Source organism: Eutrigla gurnardus (genome assembly GCF_963514095.1).
Source record: "Eutrigla gurnardus genome assembly, chromosome: 17".
NCBI lineage: Eukaryota > Metazoa > Chordata > Actinopteri > Perciformes > Triglidae > Eutrigla > Eutrigla gurnardus.
This window is the reverse complement of record NC_139928.1, coordinates 11,732,492-11,755,136: the sequence shown is the minus strand read 5'-3', so window position 1 is coordinate 11,755,136 and position 22,645 is coordinate 11,732,492. Positions and strand designations below refer to the sequence as shown.

The window sequence follows — 22,645 nt, the reverse complement described above, 5'->3', positions numbered from 1 at the left end:
ATAATGGCCAGGATTATCGCGACATGACATTTTCACATTTTTGTAAACAAACTCGCTTGTGCGATAATACTTTTATTTTGAAGCCCGTAGCCGGATGTAGCCGCCTCACAATTCCGTGCAGCTTGAGCTTGACGCACAGCCGCCGATGGGCCGTGTGTGTGGTAGGTGAGGGTTGAAAACTTGGTCAAGATGTCCCAGATGCAGCTGTTGAGGCTGTTCATCAGCGAGCGGCTGAGCGCGGCCGCGGAGGAGATCTTCGCGGCGGTGCAGAGGACGATGACGGAGCGCGAGGAGGAGGAAGCCGCTCGCGCACAACGAGGCAGCGACCAACACGGACTTAAAGAAGAAGCGCATTCACACGGCCGAGGTTTGTTTATGTTTTCTAGCTTTCGTTTAACGTCCTAACGCAGACTCCACTGTCTATTTACAGACCTCGGGGAGTTTACTGCATATTTATATTTGAGCTAGTTTTACCTAATAAACCGGTAACGGAGTGAAGGCGTTATCCAACAACGTTGTAACGGGACAAGTCTGTTATGGCCAACTTATGAAGGTTTCCTGAAGCTAAACATCCAAAATCAACAAAATCAAGCCAAACAATGTAGGCCTATTATACCTCATATTCAGTAGATGTACCTCAAATGTTTGGATGTGGGCTTTTGATTGAATTGCTTGGTCTTTTATCAAAACATTGACCAAACAGATATTATCTGTACATAGCCTTCAGCTACAGTGTATATATAGCAAACTACAGGTAGACACTTTCAAAGGGATCAGTGGAGGCAACACCAGCAGGACTCTAAAAGAGTGATTCTTTCTTTACCTGAACAGCTCAAGTCAGATCCGTGCTGTAGTGATACACTCTCCAAAGGTACATGATCACTGATGCCAACTCCTGACAGCAGTGCAGCCCACCTGGGTGTGCGTCCAGTGTGCATGACCTGACAAAACTGCTGCCAGAGACCGACCAGCCAGATCCTCTCTCAGTTCTGTTGCGGCTTTTGAATTTTCTTTTTTTATCCAGGAAAACGTGCTGAATCAGATCTGTCAGGATACGGTATACAGTGCGTGATGAGACAAGAACATCCTCTCTGCCCCTGCCTCTGATTCCAATAGAAGCTGGCTGATGCTGGCAGAAAGGAAGTCCTAACTAGAAAAGTCATATTTCAACTATGTCATTATGAGACAGGAAACGGTAGAAAGCTGACGATGCGATGAGAGCTTGGGGATGACATGCAACAAAGGCCCTGAGATGACCTCAAATGGGGCCATTGCGGTCACACGGTCAGCATCTTAAACCCCTCGTATAGAGGAATAGAGGTTCAGAAGGGGACTCCCTCTACAGCTGATCATTCTGTCACCAGACTGGATAATACAAATGCTGAAATTGATTTGTTATCCACAAAGAAAAACAGCGTTTAAGTTAACTTCTCACCTTTTCCACTTAACAGACACACCGCAGCTCTTGGTCTTCGCACATGAGCAGAAACGCTTCAGGCGGGAGTGGAGTCCTGAGAGCTGCCACGACAACGCCAGTGTGGACCAGGAGGACTGTGAGCCGCTGGTCCCGGAGCCTCCAGCTATCAAACAGGAACCGCCGTGGGGCAGTCCAGAGGGACAACAGCTACCCGATATGGAAGACATTGATACCAACACTATGAAAGCGACACCCGCCTCCAGAAAGAGTTGCATTTACCCCGACACCAGTGAGTTACAAACTCATGACACAGGAAATGAAGACAGAAAGCCTGATTCAAACACCTCAGCCGATCACAGGAAGGTTGAGGGAAATGCTCAGTCGAGCAGTGAATGTTGGACTATTTTGCCCGATTGCTCTGTCACTCTGAATAACATGGGGCCTGAGTTGGGTTTAGCAATGCTGACAGGCAACATTGGTAAATACCACCCGAGTTGTGAACGGCACAGCACATCGCCACCGGATAAGGAGAAAAGGAAAGAATTCAGCCACAGCGCACATCTGGCCACGCACAGTCAGATCCACGCGGGCGAGAAACTCTTCATGTGCGAGGTGTGCGGCAAAGAGTTTCGACATGGCAACAGCGTGACTGTGCACATGAGGATTCACACGGAGGAGAAGCCGTACCGCTGCAGGATCTGCGGGAAAGAGTTCCGCCACGTGGGCAACTTGAACGTCCATACGAGGATCCACACGGGAGAGAAACCCTACACGTGCACGGTGTGCGGGAAGAAGTTCAGTCGAAATAATTTGATGACAAAACACATGGCTGTGCACACCGGCCAAACGAGTCCGGGCATGGAGGGTGTGTTAAGAAGAGGTTTTATTGGCATGACTTCATGAGAGCTGCTGTGATGGAGGATACAGTTTGCTGCAGGACAAATGACAAATCTGCCCTTACTGTATATAATGGTAGCATAACATGCAATAGGTAAATGTACCTGCTTTTTATATAGTCTTTCTGACCACTCAACCCACAGTACATGTCATGGCTTTACAGAGGCTGCAATTTGGGGTTCAGAGCCACCGATCGAACCACTTTTGATTGGAGGACGAATCCAATTGATAGATTACAATTTAAAGCTGTGATTCATCTCAATATATATATATATATATATATATATATATATATATAAATTGTAAATTGATTAAGCATCAAATTACCTTTCTGTAAGTAAAATTGTAACATCCTGGTTCCTGCAGTCCAAAGATCAGTACTGAGATCTAAATCAGCAGATCTTGTTAATAGACTTTTAACCTTGATTAACATGTGAACTTGATTTCTATTTTGAATTTAGTTTATTTTCCACATTCTGACAATGGTGAATCTACCATACTGACCCCCCCCCCCCCCCCCCCAAACTGACAGCCTCAGCCAAATTCAGCCAAGCTTTGTTACCTTGACATTTTAAGTAGAAACACCAATCAACTCAAGTTTTAAATATATTGTATAATATTTATTATTTTAATATTTTCTATCTTCTCTTAAGAGAAATTCATAAAAAAAATGTACCCCTGCTCTGCCAATTTAATAATAATAATAAAAAATATTCTCCCCGTGTTGAATTTGAACAAACCCATTTCACGCTACGGTCTCGAACGCTATGCCGCCCGGTTGCCACGGCGACGAAATATCAACACCGCCGATGAAGGAGGACTAGTGATGTTTACGGGTCCCACCTTTTTTGAAGAAAAATGTCTGCTTTAAACAGAAAGTTGATGAAAAATCTGGCTGAAACCATCGCTAAACAAGTGGAGCACTGTGAGTACACAGCTAACACGCTGTCTTGTCGCTAAATGACTGCGGTCAAGTGAGCGTCATTCGTTTTTCCGGAGTCAAACCAGCCGCCCGTATATTTGTAGTGCGCCTGTATTGTGATAATTACGGTAAAATCATTAAAACTTCTCAGAGGAGCTGACACGAAGGAAGTTTTCAGAATAAAGTGTTGCACAGCCAGGCTCATATACAGGATAAATACGGAAATAAGATTAATTGCATAATATTCACATAACTTTTCACTGTGGAATATCAGAATAAATGTCTTTACATATTTCCTGTGCAGTAAAATATTACATTATCTTAAAAAATGTATTACAATTAAACTGTCTGTTTTCCAATCACTAATTTCACTTCAGGTGCATTCAAGATGACCTCAGGTATCTTCTCCAAAAATTACAGAATCTTTCACTGTGGAATATTTGAATAAAAAAGCCCTTGGATATTTCTTGTACAGTAAAATATGACATCATATGACTGTTTCCAATGACTAATTTGACTTCAGGTGCATTCTAGGCGACCTCGGGTATCTTCTGCAAAAAATTACAGAATTTTTCACTGGAATCTATTAATAAAACGCCTTTGGATATATACTGTAGATATTGTAGACTGAAGATACCTGAAGTCGTCTAGAATGCACCTGAAGTCAAATTAGTCGTTGGAAACAGACGGTTTAATTTTAATACATTTTTTAAGATAATGTAATATTTTACTGCACAGGAAATAATATGCAATTTCTCTTATTTCCGTATTTATCCTGTATACGAGCCTGGTTGTGCAACACTTTATTCTGAAAACTTCCTTCATGTCAGCTCCTCTGAGCAGTTTCAATTAATTTACCATACTTATACATAATTAATACGGGCGCACTACAAATATACGGGCGGCTGGTTTGACTTCGGAAAAACGAATGACGGCTCACTTGACCGCAGTGCGTAATGAGTCTGTTCTGCAGAGACCTTCTGGAAAGCAATGCGCGCCATTGTTACTATAGCCTAACCCAGGTGTCCCCAACTCTGGTCCTGCAGGGCCACTGTCCTGCATGTTTTAGGATTCTCCCTGCTCTACACACCAGATTCTAATGATGTGCTCGTTATCAAGCAGCTGAAGCTTGTCACAGGTTTGGAAATCGTTAGAATCAGGTGAGTTAGAACAGGGAGAAACCTAAAACATGCAGGACAGTAGCCCTCCAGGACCGGAGTTGGGGACCCCTGGACCGATATGTGAAATGTCAACGACCATTGAAATGATCGCAGTCAACAAAGCGGAGGTGGAGTGCCTCATCCGGGAGTTTAACGTGCTTGTGGGAGAGCCGAGTGTCCCCGGGAGAGTTGCAGCGACCGGGCTGGACCGAGGGAAGTTCAGGAGCATACTGCACAACATGTTTGGAATGACCGACGACACGATCATGGATGGAGGTAATTCACATCGATATTATATATGTACGCATATTACAAGTGTAAGGACAAATATTTCATATTGTGAAACAGCAACAGTTTGGATTTATTGTGGTGGTTTGTTCACCTGCCCATGTTCTTGAATGTTCCCCAGTCTTCAGGACATTTGACAAAGACAATGACGGCTCCGTCAGTATGAAAGAATGGATTGAGGGACTGTCTGTTTTCCTCCGAGGGACCTTGGATGAAAGAATAAAATGTAAGCTTACCTCGGTGCTCAGACATACAAGTACATCTACATTAAAAGCTGTTCCAAACAATAACTCCTCCCTCTTTGCATGGCTCAGACTGCTTTCACGTGTACGACTTGAACGGCGACCAGTACATCTCCAGAGAGGAGATGTTGCACATGCTGAGGAACAGCCTTTTCCGACAGCCCGTGGAGGAGGACCCCGATGAAGGAATCAAAGACCTGGTGGAGATCACACTCAAGAAGATGGTGAGGGGAGAAATGTCTTTACCATCTCCTTAAGTCTCCAAAGATAATGTCAAATGTTTGCATTTCAGAGGACAATAAGTCAAAACATTCTCAGATCAGTTCATATCGCATTCATTTATATAACTGGCTACAAGCACATAGTTGTTTATTTTTGTAGGACCATGACCACGACGGCAGACTGTCTCTCACCGACTTTGAGAAGGCAGTGAGAGAGGAGAATCTCTTACTTGAGGCGTTCGGAATCTGCCTCCCTGACACAACGGTAATCACAAATCAAAGGGTTTTGAAAAACTGGAATAACTTAAATTTATAAGTATCAAATTGTTAATTTTACACTAATTTTTTCTCTGTTTTCAGGGTATCGAGACATTTGAGCAGCATGTATTTCAAGAACTGAAACGAATAAATCACAACCTGATTAAATATAGTCTTTAATAAAAGAATGTTTACAACCATTTGCTTTGTGGTGCAGAATTTGAAAATAAAAACTATCTGCCAAGAGAAGCTGTTTTGGGGAAAATGACCATTAGAAGTAGTGGCACTAATCTGCAGAAGTTCTCAAGCATCAAGGTAAGCTGGCTTGATCAAATCCGTCGACGTGGTTTCATCTTTTTCTCCACTGGTTTGAGGTCAGGAACGGATTCCACCTGAAAACGACAACGAAACTGATTTTACTGACACGAATAAAAGCATTAAAGCTACAATGAAGAATGTTTAATTCTGAATTTCCATAAAAAAAAACGGATTCTAGGATACCTGCTTCATTGTGTTCCTGATCAGGCTTACAGTTGTGTTCAGTGACACATCCTCCATGTCCACTTTAGGAGGTTCTGGTAGCTTTGGCCCAATGAGTGTCTCACTGTTTCTCATAACGTCACTCAGTGAGTGCTCCTCAGCCTCTTCCGTCTTGCGTTTCCTGTTCTCCAAGTTTGCGCATCTAGGGACAAATCTGACTGCGGCCGAAGACTGATTTGAGGTCAGTCTGTGTTCTGTGTCTCTGTCTGAAGAGGAGCTTGAACTCTGCACTTTCTGCTTTTCCGTGTCCATGATGGCATTGTGTAATGTCCCCATTTTATCCTCTGTTGGTGTCGCCCCATGTTGACTTGTATGTCCGTAGTAACGATATTCCTGGGGAGGCAATGGCAGTAGAGGAAAGCCTGAATAGTGGCTGATGTTTGAAGTCTTCGCTGTTTTATCATTGTGAGAGGTTTTATCCCGTCTGGTGATGACGGTCTCTGACGTGGCCGTCTCTGATGACGTGGGCGCCTCGTTTCCGGCCTCCTTCTGTTTGCTTTCTCTTGCTTTGAAACAATATTAGAAAATAAACACAGTTTCAATAAAACGTTCATGTTTACTTGTCATTCCAACTACGAAGATGAAATGACACATCTTACAGCATTTGAAAAACAAGAGGCCAGTAACAGAACTTAAAGTGGAATATACAATATATAATGTGCTTATAAAAAGTGTCTACCATATCGTGTTTTCTCTAAGTGCAAGTTTATATTTCATGTGAAAGTGTACCTTTATTCTGTACAGTCCTGGCTACATATCTCCTCCTGTCCTGCAGCTTTAGCCTGGTGTCTTCCACAGTCTCATATTCCGGGACGTAGCACACATGCAGCACACCGCCATAAAAACTCTTCTCATCCATTTGTCGTTTGGCTGCCCTGAAACACAACGTTTTAGCCGCTATATTCGACTCTGCGACTGCAGTGTAATGAACAAGGTATCTTACACCCTGTACCTGGCGCTGGTGAGTTTCTGGAACTTGACGAGGTAGACTTCCGTGAACTCCTCTGCAGGGTACTCGTCCAGAGGCCTGTACTCCTCCACGACACCATACAGGGCGCACAGCTGGATCAGCTCTGCCATCACTCCTATGGCTGGGACCCCTTGGACCATCAGGTACAGAGACTCTAAATGGATGGTGTACACCTAATGACGCACAACACAAATAATCATGAAACGCTCTACAATGCGTTGGGCACACTAAATTATTAGTATTATTAGTTTAACTTGTATTGTTTCCCTAACGATATTAGAAGCGACGTTACTCCTCTAGCTAGCAGTCGCAGTGTCTTAATAGCTAACATATCGTGATTTACTTTCTTATATTTAGCATACTCTTACCTTAACAGCTTTCGCTCTCCTCCCCTCTCTATATTTAGGCCGAGAAATGCATATCCTTCGCTGTTCGTGGTGTTTATAAACATCTGGGACGCCCCAACAGCCTGAACTGTTGTTACCAGTTGACGCCATGTTTAATGTTTACGGAGAGAATTTACCGGTTGGCACACTTCAAAATAAGAGTTCGTTCTCTCTCTAATACGCATCCAGCGATTGCGTTTCCGTGTGTAATATCTTATTTTGAAACATGGTTTTGCTCGATGTCAGCTACTTTGGCCTAGCAAGGCAGAGTAGTCAAGAGTGCATCGATCGGCTATGAGTTTGTTGCACATTTAACGTTAGCAGGGTAACCTGCCTTGTATTTACAGAGCTTAGTGAATAAAATGTTTAGCAGTCAGGGCATTCAACCCGTAACTGTGGTTTTTAACAACGCAAAAAACTGCTTTCTTCACCTGTCCTCGAAGTTGATATCGCACCTTTCACTGAACGAGGTAAGTAAGCTAACGTTACAGTTAGCTAACCAGCTGTCTATGTCAACTTACTTTAGTAGAAGTTTAGTTTGTTAGCAAAAGTTATTTCTCGTGCTTGTGAATGTGTGTTGTTAGCTACCTGCAGTTTGAAAATAATTAATGTTTCGGTCAAAGTTACCTCCATTTGTCTATTACTATATTACTCAACTAGGCTCTTTATAAGGTGCTCACTAACGTTTTGAGTCAGACAGGACGTGGTTTGAGAGGACATTTCCTGAGAGACCAATCAGAGGATTGGAAAAACAGTTAACTATTTAAATATATTGGCAGGGGGGCAAAAATGATGGGATGGCCGATCAAAAAAAAAAAAAAAAAAAAATGCAGGAATGTGAGGAAGAGTCGGCAGCAGAGGCGATTCTAGAGTCTGTTGGGGCCCCAAGCAAAATTTTCAGTGGGGCCCTTCTGACTAAACAATAACAATAATAATCTTCTAAATAATCTGACGCCAACGAAAGATGTATGAAACCAACGTTTTTTATATTCAAAATGTGCATATATAAATGTCAAGAACAATAAAAACAATATAATAACTAACTAAATAACAAGGTGCTTGTCTGCACATTTGGCATCAAATATAAAATACAAATTTAAATAACAGAAATAACTTTAACAAAGCCTTAGTTGAAAATATACATCTACAAAATGTGCAGCGGCGGCGGCGGCGGCGGCGGCGGGCGGGCATCAAATTGATTTTTTAAACATTCATAAAACAGCCCTTGGGCCGAGTCTCGGGGGCCCCCTGGCAACTCGGGGCCCCAAGCAGTTGCCTGCCTTGCCTGTTCACAAACAGCGCCTCTGGTCGGCAGGACAGGCGGGAGGACGGACGCTTCTCCACGTACAACTGTGGTATTTCCCCCCCCTCATATAAGTTGTCAAAGACAGTTACAGTTACGACGTTACTGTTGTTTGCTTCTGTAATATTGCTGTGTGGGACATTTCTCTGTATTTAGTTGAGTGAAGGACCTGTGCAGTTATCAGACTGTCAGACCGACGCGCGCTCGCTCCGCGCCTCCGGATTATCAAGTAACATCATGCTGTATCTAAATTCTAACGCAATAACGTGAAATAACAGCAAGGTCAAAAATAGAAAAAATAAAAGTGCAGCTGTGTCATAACTTGTATCAAGTTCAAAAATAGAGAAAATAAAAGTGCCACTTTGCAATCTGTTAAAAAAAAAACAACATAAAAAAAAACAAAGCAATGCATTTGGCAAGACAGGTGAGCAAGTGAATTTATGAGACTTATCCCTGCATTTCCACAGGCCCTGTTTTTGTGTATCTGGGGGCGGGTCGGTCAGGTAACCTGAGTGGCATTGATGCCTGTCAGTCATGATGAGTCGCGTCTGGTCACCTCTCTGCTGTGTCTGCAGCTGAGCACTGTGATGTGTGTCTCTCTCCCGGGCCGGGAGTTATCATACCGTAAAATACCAAATAATAATTTGTTTCAATCACTTAACAGACAAGGCATTTATTTGGGACAGGCGTTTAATTCCTTCATCTCAAAAATCCGGGCTGAAAATATCACAAACTTCCCCAGCGTCTCTGTGAATTCTCTGGCATCCTTCTGCAAGTGAAGTTGTTGCAGCGGAGGAAACGATTTAGACAACAAATTTGTCTTAGTATTTTTACTATTCCATTTTGACCAAGCCATTTTAGTAGTACTTCCCTTGCAATATCACTTGGTGGGGACAAATCTCAACAATTCAGATGGAACAGGAGGATTATGAATGGATGCATGTTTCACAGTAGTCCATTAGCATCTTTATAAATCCACAAAAACACTATCTTTCGGATGATGTGTTGTGATATAATGTGAAGGAGATGATTTGCATGACACTTGTTCAAGCCTTCCTCCTTTTCTGTTTGACATCTTTACACAGGAATCAAAAGTGTGTTAGCTTTATCATTGAAGTTGTGTAAAATTGCTTAAATGAGCAGAAAGGGAGGATGGTTAAAAGGCAGATGTCTAGTTTATGGAGTGCCATGGAAATCAAAAAGTACAACAGCAAACACTGTGTGCTTCTGTTTTCAGAACCAGGCTTTGGAGTTGTCCTGGGGCCATGGATCTCCAGTGTTCCTCAGCTGGACACAAAACAGAACCTCCTCCAGTCTGGACAGCCATAAAGTGGAGCTGAGTCGACAACTGGGAGAAAAGCTTGGCCTGAAAGATGGAGAGCAGGTACTTTTTCCACAATGAGCAATTCGTCCTGTGCTCCGTTTCCCAATGGAATCGTTCATAATCTCTCCATGACACATACTGGCAGTCATTTAATTTCCAGAGCTCTCTAGCCTTACTAGGTGTTTTTGACTGACTGGTTATGTGGTTTCCCTCAGGGCTTCCTGAGATCATGTCACCAGGTCTCTTCAGTGCATCAAGTGTTTGCGGAGCCTCTGTCATCTGATGACTGGGAAATCTTGGTGGGTGAAGAAACTTAATTAGTTACATTAGTCACCCAATGTTTAATGGTGACCAAAATATACTGTAAATGTAGATTTATTTTCTGGCCATCATCCCAAAAGAATACACCGGGGATAGGCTTATGACCTAAATTCACATCAAACAATAATTTATTGTCTGTTTTCGCTGACTGACACTGCCAGGAGCTCCACAGTGCTGCGCTGGAGCAGCAGCTGTTGGATCAGATCAGAATTGTCTTCCAAGATGCAGTGTTTCCTGTGTGGGTGGACAGCCACACAGCCATCTACATCCAAATAGGTCAGAGTTAATCCAATAATGTCTATCTTTTGTTGGTAGATAGTCTGTTAAATCTGCCCTGTTTTCATCAAAACGCAGACATTAGTCATAATGTAATAATTCTAAATGTTGTGTGTTTCTGTGATTTACTAGTTAAACCTACTTGCTAAAGCTTTTGGTTACAATGATATGTATTGATCATATCCAGGGGACAGTATTTATGAACACAGTGTGATGATCTGTTCTTAACTCTGTGCAGCATCGCTCTCGCCGTCTGTGCCCTATGGTCGCTTGGAGCAGTTCACAGAACTCGTTGTGTCTCCTAAGAGCCGTACTGGAATTGGAAACCTCAATGGTTCTCCTGTGAGAAATGGCGAGAAGCAGCATCTTCACAGATGGCAAAATGTGGATCTTTCTTCCCCCTCGGGACCGTCATTAGAAAGTACCTCTCCCGTCAGTCAAAACCACCAGTGGGGTGGCATAGCTGACGTGAAGAGCCTGCTACGTTACATGATAAAGGGTACTTATGACCGGGTCAAAGAGCTACCACCTGTACCCGACGTCCCTGCCCTCCTCACTGACTCGATCTACAGAGTGTGCGGGGCCCCTCCACACTCTCTTTGCACTTTAAGCCATGTTGCAACTGCCGTAATTCATTTGTTTCCGTGGCGCCACGAGTTGAATGTTGCACCAACTGGGGGTCAGCCACCTGTGACTTATGGGCTGCTCTCCAAAGTTCTCTCTCCCAAACAATCGAGGAACCGAGCCAAGCAGGCTATGGAGAAGAAGAAGAATGCAGGAGTTACTAAAGTTGCTGGAGGAGAGGAGACGAAAGAAGAGGATGCCATGGTGGTCAGAGTGGTGTGTCATGGTACAGAGAAGCTAGCATGGAAAGAAAGACGTCACAGCAAGGGAGAGCTCCATAGTGGAAGAGCATGGGTGAGTGTGCTTGCCGTTCATTTATACACTTTAACCAAAGATTAGCTATGGTGCTTTTACCGTAGCCCCGTCCTGTGCTTCTTTATATACTGTCATATCTCCCGTCATAATTGTGATTTTCAGATCCCACATCCCCTGGCCATCAGGTTGAATATCATCCCACATTCAACAGTTAGAATTAAGCCAGTCAATTCAACTATCAAAGTAGCGTCCTCTATTCGCCTACAGCCCCCAATGCCACTGGTGAGTGACGAAGTAGCCATATGTGCCTACACTGTGGTGTCAGCTATTGTTCATCGAATTGGTAAATTGTCAAAGTTGCCTAAGATTTAATCTACCTCTTTTTTTCTTCTGTGTGATATTTGACATTTTCCTCTAGCTCGAGGAGAATGACGAGGAGATCCAGACAGCTTTCCTTGATTGGCTGCACACTCAGAGTCATGAACCGTTAGCCTGCCTGACTGCACGGTCTGGCACCATCCGCCTACATGGAACTGATGGTGATTCATTTGTTCTCCCTTTTTACATGTTATTGTAAATCCACTGATGGCACTATGATAAAACATTACTACTCTACTGAATATACAAAAGGCTAAAAATCACATAACGTACACATTCAAATTGAGCTGCTTTCACTGTTCTCAGACCATTTTTTTATTATTTACAGCAAAGTTAGAGTTTGCTTTAACTGTACTGAAACCGGAACCAGAGAGTGACCCACCAGACCAGCTGTTTTCCCTAGCATCTGCTGTTATCCAGAAGGAAAACATACAGGTACGAGTGACCATGTCATGTATTATTGCCCATTCATATTCTTTAATAAAAACACATCAGTGCATGCAGTTTTTCTGTGAATAATTTGAGTGATAAAATGGAATATCTCAAAAGTCTTCGTGAAACTGTCCTGGTTTCAAAAATCCCACACTACCTATCACCCGCAGGTAGACAGAGAGCCAGTGACATTTCCAGATGTGAAATCCATAGCTGAGACACCCAACCCAGAGCTTCCCTCCCTCAGTATTCTTGGGTAATTGTAGCTGTTTGTGAGTCCGTGTGTGATTAAAACAAGATCATTTTCAGCGATAATTTCTCTCTTCATCCCTCACTCCATTCACTTCTTTCCCCAGTGGGATCGATGAGCTAAGTCGGGCTGCGTACGACTTCATCTCCCACAGCCTTCTGGGTAGTCCCCTCTCAAGAGAGCTTGGTGCCACTGGACAGGGACTCCAAGGAGGAGCGTTACTCATCTCTGGTGCTAAGGTAAAATATCTACAATGGTTTTGAAGAACTGATGTAGAGTGCTGATTTTGTCAGCCGGTAAAGTAACTATACTTGACAACATATTCTGTGTTGTTATGTATCCTCACAGGGAAGTGGAAAGAGTGCTCTGTCCCGAGCCCTCTGTAGAAAAGCTAGAGAAGATCTGGATGCACACGTGGAACTGGTGGACTGCAAAAAATTACAAGGTTAACAGAAACTCCACGGAGATACTTTGAATTGTATTTGAATGTATTGATCATAGAATTTTTTTTTTGTTTTTTCTTCTATTCAGGCAAAAGGGCAGAAACCGTGAGACAGATGCTGCAGGATATTTTTGAAGAGGCAGAGTGGAGGCAGCCGTCAGTTGTTCTACTTGATGACCTGGACCAAATTACTGGTGCACCAAGCTCACCAGAACATGAGCATGGTGCTGAGGCGCTGCTGCAACAGCACATTGCACAAAGTAAACCATGTAGTCTTTATTTTATGTGTGTGTGTGTGTGTGTGTGTGTGTGTGTGGGGGGGGGGGGGGATGTCTGTGGTCATGTATGTTCACAGGCAGGATCGATTATTGCACAGGCCTCGACACTGATTCCTCTTGTGTGTTTGCATCTTCAGGTCTAACGGATGTGGTGGATGAGGTGCTGATTCACTCCAGCCTGGTGTGTCTGATCATCACCAGCCAGAGTGAGCATTCCCTCCACCCCTCCCTGACCGAGGTGCAGGGGTCCCACTTCATCCAGGGCTTTACGCACATTCAGCCACCAGATCAGGTCAAAACACACACACACACACACACACACACACACACACACACACACACAGAAAAGGTAAAGGTAAAAAGCAGAAACCAACAGCTATCTTGTTTGCTATTGTTTTTAGGCTCAAAGAGCTGAAATCCTGCGCCGTCTGATACTCAGAAAAGCCAGCTTATCCGAGGAGACCTTGCAGACTCTAGACCTGGCAGCTGTTGCCAAGGAGACTGAGGGATACACACCCCAAGACCTTGTACTGCTGTTGGAGCGGGCTGTCCATGCCAACGCCGCACAAAGAGGACAAAATGGCCAGGGTACCAAAAGATTTGGGTTACACTAAAATTCTAGAATTCATAACCCATTCCATGTAGTTTATTTAAAGTTAATTTCCAGGTGTTCTTCCTTCGCTTCTTGTCTCCTAGCTAACGCTAGATAATTGTGTTTACATTTTTTTTGTTTATGCTCCGTGTCTCTCAGCTGTTTGTCTGTCGTGGAGGGACTTCGTGCAGGCTCTTGCGGGATTCACCCCTCCCTCGCTGTGGGGTGTAGACCTCAACACCCCAAGTGGAGTTGGGCTGGAGAGGGTGGGGGGGCTGAGGGATGTGCGACAGCAACTAATGGATACCATAATGCTCCCCGCTAAGGTCAGTGTGACTAATCATAAGACAACCAGCTGTGCTTTCAGTCAGATGGAAGCACCACTGTACCATTCAGGAGCAACGGAAGTGATACAATTTGGACAGACATGGATGTAGAAATGTGGAGGCATAGAAGCATGAGGTGGTAATTCTTTTTTTTTTTAAACTTCTTTTTATTGAGTTTTTACATTATAAAAACAGTTACAAAATCAACCTTGAAATATATAAATATCTCCCCACCCCACCCCCCCTCTTGATGTACAATTAAATGCATATAAATAACATCAAAAAATAAAAATAAAAATAAAAATAAATAAAAGTAGTAAGTAAAGTAAATAAATTAATAGTAATAATTATAATAGCACAGGAATGAATAAGTATAACAGTAATAATACAATAAGTAAATACTAAAATAAAATACAGTAAAAAAAAAAATAATAATAATAATAATAATAAAAATAAATAATAATAAATGAAATCAAATTGAAACCACTCTTTCTGACAAGGGATACACACTTATGGCACTACTCCATACATTACGAATCCGCCCAATCTGTAATTTGGGTAATGTTGTCAAAATATGAGAGAAAAGGCATCCACACTTTTTCAAATTTATTTGCAGCTCCCCTCAATGTGAATTTGATCTTTTCAAGCTTTAAATAGAACATGATCTCTTTTAGCCATCTAGTATGAGATGGTGGGACTGGTCTCTTCCAGTTGAGAAGTATAAGGCGGCGAGCTAGCAAAGTTGTAAATGCGATCACTTCATGCAACCCAGCCGGCCATATTGTATCTCTGGGCATCACCCCAAAAAGAGCAATGATGGGTTGAGGACTCATTTTAATACTGTAAATGTCGCTAAGAGAGCCAAAGATCTTTTCCCAAAACGTCTGAAGCCGCTGGCATGACCAAAACATATGTAACCAGGTGGCGGTAGAAGATTTACATCGCTCACATGTGGGATCGGTGTTTGGATATATCTTTGCTAGTTTCTCTTTAGTGAGGTGAAGACGATGAAGTACCTTAAACTGAATTAGACCGTGCCTGGCACAGGGAGATGAGGAGTGCACTCGCCCAAGGATTAAATCCCACTGATCATCTTCAAATGACAAACCTAAATCCTGTTCCCAAATCAATTTTAAATTTATCAGAGTTTGAGGATTGATAGCGTCAATTATCCCATAAATCCAGGAGATGGCGCCCTTGAGATCAGTGTCCGCTGCTAAAAGGATATCAATAGGTGTGTTTGGCGGTTGAGCAGGGAAGGGATGATAACCACTTTGAACAAAGTGTCTAATCTGCAGATACCGAAACATATGGGAACGGGGCAGTAAGTACTTATCTGAAAGTTGCCTAAAGGAAGCAAATATCTTGTTTACATATAAATCTTGAACAAGCTTAATTCCATTGCCATGCCAGGCCCGGAACGCCAGGTCTATGAGGTGGTAATTCTAGTTTAAAATGAAATCATGGTCCATTTTTTTGAAAATACAGATAATTGTTGAGGGCAATAATTATTGAGGTGTAAAATACCCCAAAAAACCTTGATAATAGTTTGTGGGTCTTTGTTGTGTTGCAGTATCCCATCCTGTTCTCCAATCTCCCTATCCGCCATCGTTCAGGAATATTGCTGTATGGAGCTCCTGGTACAGGGAAGACCCTGCTGGCCAGGGCCGTGGCCAAAGACAGTGGTATGAACTTCATCAGCATCAAGGTAAGCTGGGCTTTGGCCCTGGCAGTCTTTCTTAATCAGAGCTACTTTTATCTTCAGTGACACTGGATATTTACCTCACTCTAGGGACCTGAACTTCTGAGTAAGTACATTGGAGCTAGTGAGCAGGGAGTCCGTGATGTCTTCCAGAGGTTAGTCAACACACACTCACCTTCTTAGAACATCAGTAACATCAAACGGTTATGTTTAATTGTGAGCTCCACAAACAATTATTCATGGAGATTCCTCTGCTTACTGCAGGGCTCAAGCTGCCAAGCCATGCATTCTGTTCTTCGATGAGTTTGACTCTCTAGCACCTAGAAGGGGTCATGACAGCACAGGTGTAACCGACCGTGTGGTCAACCAGCTCCTCACCCAGCTGGACGGGGTGGAGGGACTGCAGGGTAGGTCATACTACGTGTTGTGAGTTCCCTATATTGACGGCCTGCTTTAAAGAGCCAAGAGCACGGATTCTATTGGCATATTTAACTAATCAGTGCTGCAGTCAAGAGATTTTGGGAAAGCGTGTTCTTGTCAAGAGTAAGATGAGAAGATCAATACCAGTGGTCTCTGTCTACGGGTAATTAGTGAGCTTTAGAGGTGTTGTAAGGCAGATTAAGTTGCTTTCGGATACAGCCAGCGTAGTAGACGTTTCCTCATTTAAGCTCCTGCTTAAGTTAATAACTCTTGCAGCCATGGGAGTAGTATCTGTCCTCTCGGCAAGAGCATTAATGTGTTCAGTAGGGCTGTCACAATATTTGATTTTCACTACACTATTATCATGGCCAAAAGAATTACATTTATTAACAATATTAATTTGTTTATGCTGTGTTTTTCTCTCTCTCTCTTTTGGCAAGTTAATAACATAACAAAAATTTTATACATTATTTGAGAAGTGCTGTATCATTTAAAAAAATATGTATTTAATCCCCCATTTTTCATATCGTATACCGCCATGTTGTTACACCACTAGTGTCCAGATATTACCAAAATGAGAAACTATTCCTTAAATTGAACTAAATAAGAATCCTTGATGTTTGCATTTGTAGGTGTATATGTGCTTGCAGCCACCAGCCGTCCAGACCTGATTGACCCGGCCCTGCTGAGACCTGGACGATTGGACAAGTGCCTCTACTGCCCCCCTCCTGACCTGGTCTGTTGCATTAAAGTCGACCACTTCTAATTGTCATTTTACACTTTGAATAACACTACAGCTTACATTTCCAGGAGTCTCGTGTGGAGATCCTGAAGGCTCTGAGCGCTGGCCTCACCTTGGCTGCTGATGTGGATCTTGAGCAGCTGGCTGCAGGAACGGAGCAGTTCACCGGAGCAGACCTGAAGGCCCTGCTCTACAACGCCCAGCTGGAGGCCGTCCATAACAGCATGGACTCGGGCACGCCGCAAGTAAATCTATTGTACTTAAGAGACGAGTCACTGAAAAGCTCATTTTGTTGAAATGGGGTTGCCTTGGACTAATAGAGCAAGAAGGCTGGGAACTGTTGCCCAGACCATTTTCAAATTATTTATGGTTCGTGTTGAAGCTGCCAAGCTCAGTTTTTTTTCCCCTCCTAAGGCTAATTAAATGAGCTTTGTATGCATCTCAGCATATGTGAGTTGCTCTACTTGTTATTTCATTATAAATTTACGACGTAATTTAAATGATCCCCAACCAAGTATATGATTGAATAAGTTAAATAAGTGTGGCCAAAGGTAGAATGAGCCTAAATCTAATGCACCTAAAGCTGCAATAACACATTGAAGCCACTTTGCTCGTCCATATCTTGTTGTTTTATTTAACACTATAAAGCCTCATGTTCTTTTGTATCTAACCTTTGGCTCTCCTCTTTCTTGGTGATAACCAGGATCTGACCTGTGCCTCAGACAGCGATATGAGCCTGTCCTCCATGATCTTCCCAAACAACAGCATTGGCTCAGATGATTCGGTAGGGGAGGGGGACCCAGGTGTGGGGCTGGACCAGTCCATGGTTCTCCTGGAGCCCAGCGAGCTTCAAGCAGAAGATGAACAACATCGTGGCAACGTTTGGAGACTCTACTTTGGAAGCTCTTACGAGTCAGAGATGGGGAATTCACCGATTTCAGGACTGGTGAGCAGTAATGGGAAAAGTATTTTCTATTATTTTATTTCCATTTAATTATTCAATAAGATCACAGGTTTCATCGTGAAACGTATTCTTTCAATATTAGATGTAGAATAGTTCAACACTTTTGGTAACTGCTTATTTGCTTTCTATCCAATAGTGAGATGAAAAGTTTGATCCTGATATTGTGTCTGCGCATTAATCATAGTAATGCAATCAGGACATGGTTGGCCTTGCGTAGCATAAAGAGTAGAGGCTGGAGAAAACGGCAGACTCAGTCCAATGTGAAAGAAATACCCTCCAGCACTTCTCAAACTCACTGTTTAACATGCTTTATTTAATCCATAAAAGAAATAGTTACAACACGCTACATCGTCTAAAATCCCATGTTTATGTAAAAAAAGAAGTTTGGATTCAATTTGCAGCAAATACACATTAGGCGAGTTAACTAAGCATGATAAGGAACAAACCCTTTGAACTGATGAATTTCCAAATATGTCATAATTCTACAGCAATCTCAATGAAAATGTTATTATATTTACACTATAGAGGTGGGTGATGTTGCCATCTAAGGGATTGAACACATCTCGTCAAAGTAGTGAACATTTTAAAAATGTTTTTTCATTGTTCTCTTGACAGAACAGCCAGTGTGTCTCTGGACCGAACTCTATGAACCATGACGTAACAAGGGCATCATGTCGGGAACCTGGAGGCTCACTCCCGCCTGCCTACATGTCCTCCCTCCAGGGTGGGTATGAAGAGCTCGGCCCGGAGCAGCTGGAGCGCCTACAACAAGACGTTAACAATATAAAGAACAACTACAGGAGAGCCAACGTAAGTGACAACAATGCACAAGAAAGTATCTGAAAACTGATGTTTTATTCTATGTATTGTTAATATGGTTTCTGTGCTGCAGTCTTTAGAGCTCAGTTACATTCCATATACCTCTTCCATTGATTTATAACTAGTTGATTATAACCAGTGGTGCTACTGTGTGAATGATTACTTGTACTTTGTGTTAGGGATGCACGATAATTATCGGACCGATAATTATCGGCCCGATAATAGGAATTATGACGTCAACCCGATAAATCCGATACAATTATTAATACCTCCGATAATCCGAAGATAGGATGTTTGTGTTAAAACAGCGGGTGGATTGGGATGAGGGACGTTAGTTTTTTTCTAGGCGCCTCCCGTTTAGCATGTGATGTGGTTACTGTGGTATCACAGGTTTCGGAGGAGGGAGTTAATCCACAAATCGAGCGCTCCCTTCTCATGCCTGGCTGTGACGTAGAGGCTGCGAGCGGGTGGAGGAGGAAGACTAGTAAACAAACACGCATGGCGTCTGTAGGCTACTGTGGGACTACTTTAAAGTTTCTGAGGAAACTGAATCGTTTGCCATTTGTAACAAATGCAATGCAGAAGTTCCAAGAGGAGGGAAAAAGGCATCGAGCTTTAATACATCCAACCTTAAAAGTCACCTCGCACATCACCATCGCTACGACGGTGTGTTAAAAGCGTATGAAGACGCCGGCGCCGCTAAAGAAGCAGCGAGCCCGTAGTTTAGCGTTTTGATGCACGGGTGAAGTAGCGGTCCTTGTACCTCGGGTCCAATATAGTTGAGAGATAATACAGTGGCTTTTCCTCGATGTCACCAAAACGCGTTTCCACTGCTTTTAACGGGGTTTCCTTTGATGTTTTCACTCCGTGGTCTGTTGGTAACGTTTGTTTTAGCAGTCGCGTCAGCGCTTGAATGGAGGGGATCACATCCGCAGTAGTGGCTGTTGCTTTGCTGATATTTCTGCCTATTACCGTAGTTTACATTTCTGTGTGGATCAGGACCAACAGTTTAATGTAGCAGCACTTGTGTGTGCATATCCCATGCTGCTCAGGGAAAGTTGTCATTGACTGACTGACTCACTTACATATTTATTTGAAAAAAATAAATATTGTCATTTTATTGAAGAGTCAAAACTGTTCTTGGCTTTCTTTTGTTCATAGTAATAATTATCATGTCACTGTGATACATCTGGTTAGGTGTTTGGTAAAAGGCAAAGCTATGCTAAATCTACCTAAGCTTAGTCATTAGTGTTTTTGACCTGAATTTGATCTGAATATACATTCAAAAACGAATAACAATATTATCGGTTATCGGTATCGGTATCGGTCCCGAGGAGCAGAAAGTTATCGATATCGGTATCGGCTTCAAAAAATCAATATCGTGCATCCCTACTTTGTGTGTAGGAGGCATGTGTCAGGGTGCGTTCAGCCTCCAGCCAGTCAGGCCTGCTGCTGTGTCGGGCTCATGTGAACTCTGCCCTCGCTGTGACCAGACAGTCTCTCAGCAAAGCCGACTGGAACAGATATACAAAGCTGTAAGTATGAGGACACCAGACTGAACTGCACTGCATCAGTCACAACAATACAAATTACTAATCACTAATATTGATATCTGAAACCACTGTATGTTCATGTGGCTATGAAATTTATCAAGCATGTAATGAGCCAATAATAGTCTTTCCTACGGTGGGAAATGGAAAAATGTGTACCAAGTAGCAGCAACAGAGGAATATGAATCATTAATCCATCTCATATGATACAGAAATTCAGATGAGAAATTTTCATCATGTCAAATTACTTTTGGTTATTTTGTGAATTCACTGGAATTATAACTGATCAGACAAATTGCACTGTCTTACTGAATCTTTTTTTATTTATTTTTTTTAGGTATGACACTTTTGGCGGTGCAGGAGATGGAAAATCTCTCAACTCAGTCACATTTAAACCTGGACAACGTGTAACTTTAGCGTGATCACACATGCTAGTTTGGCACGTTGAATTTGCTATTTTGATGGTAATGCAGTGATGTATTAGTCATTAAACAATCCATGTGGTTTAACAGTTAAGTAAATAGGTTTCCTACTGAATTGATTTTGAGTGAGACTTAAATGTAATTATTGTATAAATATTATGTAATGATATGTATAATGTCAGAGGTTAAATTATATAATTGTGAGAATTAAAGATGAAATTGTCGTCCAAATGTTTCTTGTATTATTGAATGAACACTGATTGTGAATGATATTCACAATTTCTTTGTCCTTTTGAATGTCATGAATACAAATCATATAGACGAGTCAAAAAAGTTATATAAATATATTTAAAAAAGTAATAGTATACCATAAAAGATAAGTTTATTATGTAATTGAAAAAGTCATTGTATAGCGCCGCCACTGCCTTTGATACATGTCACATCCCCCTCTCTCTCCCATGTTTCCTCTCTATCCACCGCTAAATACAAAGGTGTCTATGCAAGAAAATAATCTTTAAAAAAAAAAGCCTTGATCATATTGTTAAAAAAAAGTCATGCTATAGCATGTCGAAAATTCACGAAAAAGTCAGTCAGGATATATTCATAAAAAAATATTTAAAATTGTTAAAAAGGCATAAAAATCGCTCATATCGCTTGATGCACCAAGTCTCAGTGTCGTGAGTCCAAAACAGCCATAAAAAGCCATGATCAATTTTTTCAGGAAAAAAAAAAGTCATACTATAGCATGTCGAAAAGAAAGTGAAAAATCGACAAAATTCATAAAATGTTGTAAAAATGATGTAAAAGTCCTAACATATGCTTCTATATCGCGTGTCAATCAAAATCTGAGTGTAGTGAGTGCAAAATAGTTATAAAAAGGCTTAGTCATATTCCCCCCCCCCCAAAAAAAAGTCATACTATAGCACGTCGAAAATTCACGAAAAAGTCAGTCAGGATATATTCATAAAAAAATATTTAAAATTGTTAAAAAGGCATAAAAATCGCTCATATCGCTTGATGCACCAAGTCTCAGTGTCGTGAGTCCAAAACAGCCATAAAAAGCCATGATCAATTTTTTCAGGAAAAAAAAAAGTCATACTATAGCATGTCGAAAAAAAAGTGAAAAATCGACAAAATTCATAAAATGTTGTAAAAATGATGTAAAAGTCCTAACATATGCTTCTATATCGCGTGTCAATCAAAATCTGAGTGTAGTGAGTCCAAAACAGTTATAAAAAGGCTTATTCATGGCAGGCAGGTGGTTGAGTGGTTAGAGTGCATGCCATTTACACATGTCTGCATATATGCAGCAGCCTCATCACCGTCGTATGAGTTAGCCCCACCGTAGTTGAACCAGAAAAAATACTCTGGCGCCGCCACTGACCCAATGACTTCTCTCAGCTGAATGACACTGTACCACCTGGGTTTGTTTACTCCTGCCAGCCCCGTCTCACCGGCAGAGGAGGAGGTCTCGCGATAATCTACCGCGATACCTGGAAGGTTTTACCCGTTACAGTTCCAGTATATTCATCCTTTGAAACTCTGGCTCTTCAACTTAATGGGCCGACTCCAACTATTTTACTTACAATCTATCGCCCACCCAAACCTAACAAGGATTTTATTAATGACTTCTCTGCTCTCCTGACTCACATCTGCTCTCTTTTTCCCAATGTAATTTTGCTTGGTGATTATAATATTCATATGGACAACCTCAATCTGGCCATTACCAAGGATTTTACATCTTGTCTGGACAGTTTTGGACTCAAACAGTACATCGACTTCCCTACCCACACTAAAGGACATATCTTGGATCTGGTCTGCTGCTCTGGTGACACTCCTTTTAACTGTTCTGCTGATGATCTTCCCATCTCTGATCACATGCTAATTACATTCTACTCCAGCTTAAAACTGTCCAAAACTAAAC

At 42.2% G+C, this 22,645-nt stretch overlaps 3 protein-coding genes across 4 annotated transcripts; 2 read left to right on the top strand and 1 right to left on the bottom strand.

Moving 5' to 3' along the window:
• Positions 1-125: 125 nt before the first annotated feature.
• On the top strand, positions 126-5,720 carry clxn (calaxin). Of its 2 annotated transcripts, XM_084032925.1 has the most exons (6): positions 2,895-3,239; positions 4,511-4,672; positions 4,806-4,910; positions 4,999-5,150; positions 5,308-5,412; positions 5,508-5,720. In XM_084032925.1, exons 1-6 carry the CDS (start codon positions 3,173-3,175, stop codon positions 5,583-5,585), a joined length of 669 nt encoding a protein of 222 aa, XP_083889051.1. In that variant the 5' UTR covers positions 2,895-3,172; the 3' UTR covers positions 5,586-5,720. The 2 variants fall into 2 exon arrangements, 1 of the variants encoding a protein (XP_083889051.1); XR_014598717.1 differs by lacking the exons at positions 2,895-3,239; positions 4,806-4,910; positions 4,999-5,150; positions 5,308-5,412; positions 5,508-5,720 and adding exons at positions 126-367; positions 1,452-2,408 and having other exon boundaries at positions 4,511-4,622.
• rbm48 (RNA binding motif protein 48) lies at positions 5,594-7,412 on the bottom strand (the record flags this gene model as incomplete). The annotated part of the gene is made up of 5 exons (XM_084032924.1): positions 5,594-5,797; positions 5,907-6,451; positions 6,675-6,820; positions 6,898-7,088; positions 7,284-7,412. 5 exons carry the CDS (start codon positions 7,410-7,412, stop codon positions 5,735-5,737), a joined length of 1,074 nt encoding a protein of 357 aa, XP_083889050.1. The 3' UTR covers positions 5,594-5,734.
• A 160-nt stretch (positions 7,413-7,572) lies between these two features.
• pex1 (peroxisomal biogenesis factor 1) lies at positions 7,573-20,952 on the top strand. Its single transcript, XM_084032889.1, has 24 exons — positions 7,573-7,771; positions 9,842-9,988; positions 10,144-10,227; positions 10,411-10,525; positions 10,764-11,443; positions 11,567-11,686; positions 11,823-11,943; positions 12,111-12,217; positions 12,385-12,470; positions 12,571-12,703; positions 12,813-12,909; positions 12,996-13,166; positions 13,322-13,476; positions 13,586-13,772; positions 13,936-14,102; positions 15,676-15,810; positions 15,895-15,959; positions 16,069-16,211; positions 16,857-16,960; positions 17,035-17,211; positions 17,670-17,912; positions 18,546-18,740; positions 20,154-20,284; positions 20,637-20,952. Exons 1-24 carry the CDS (start codon positions 7,664-7,666, stop codon positions 20,719-20,721), a joined length of 3,756 nt encoding a protein of 1,251 aa, XP_083889015.1. The 5' UTR covers positions 7,573-7,663; the 3' UTR covers positions 20,722-20,952.
• The last annotated feature ends 1,693 nt before the right edge of the window (positions 20,953-22,645 follow it).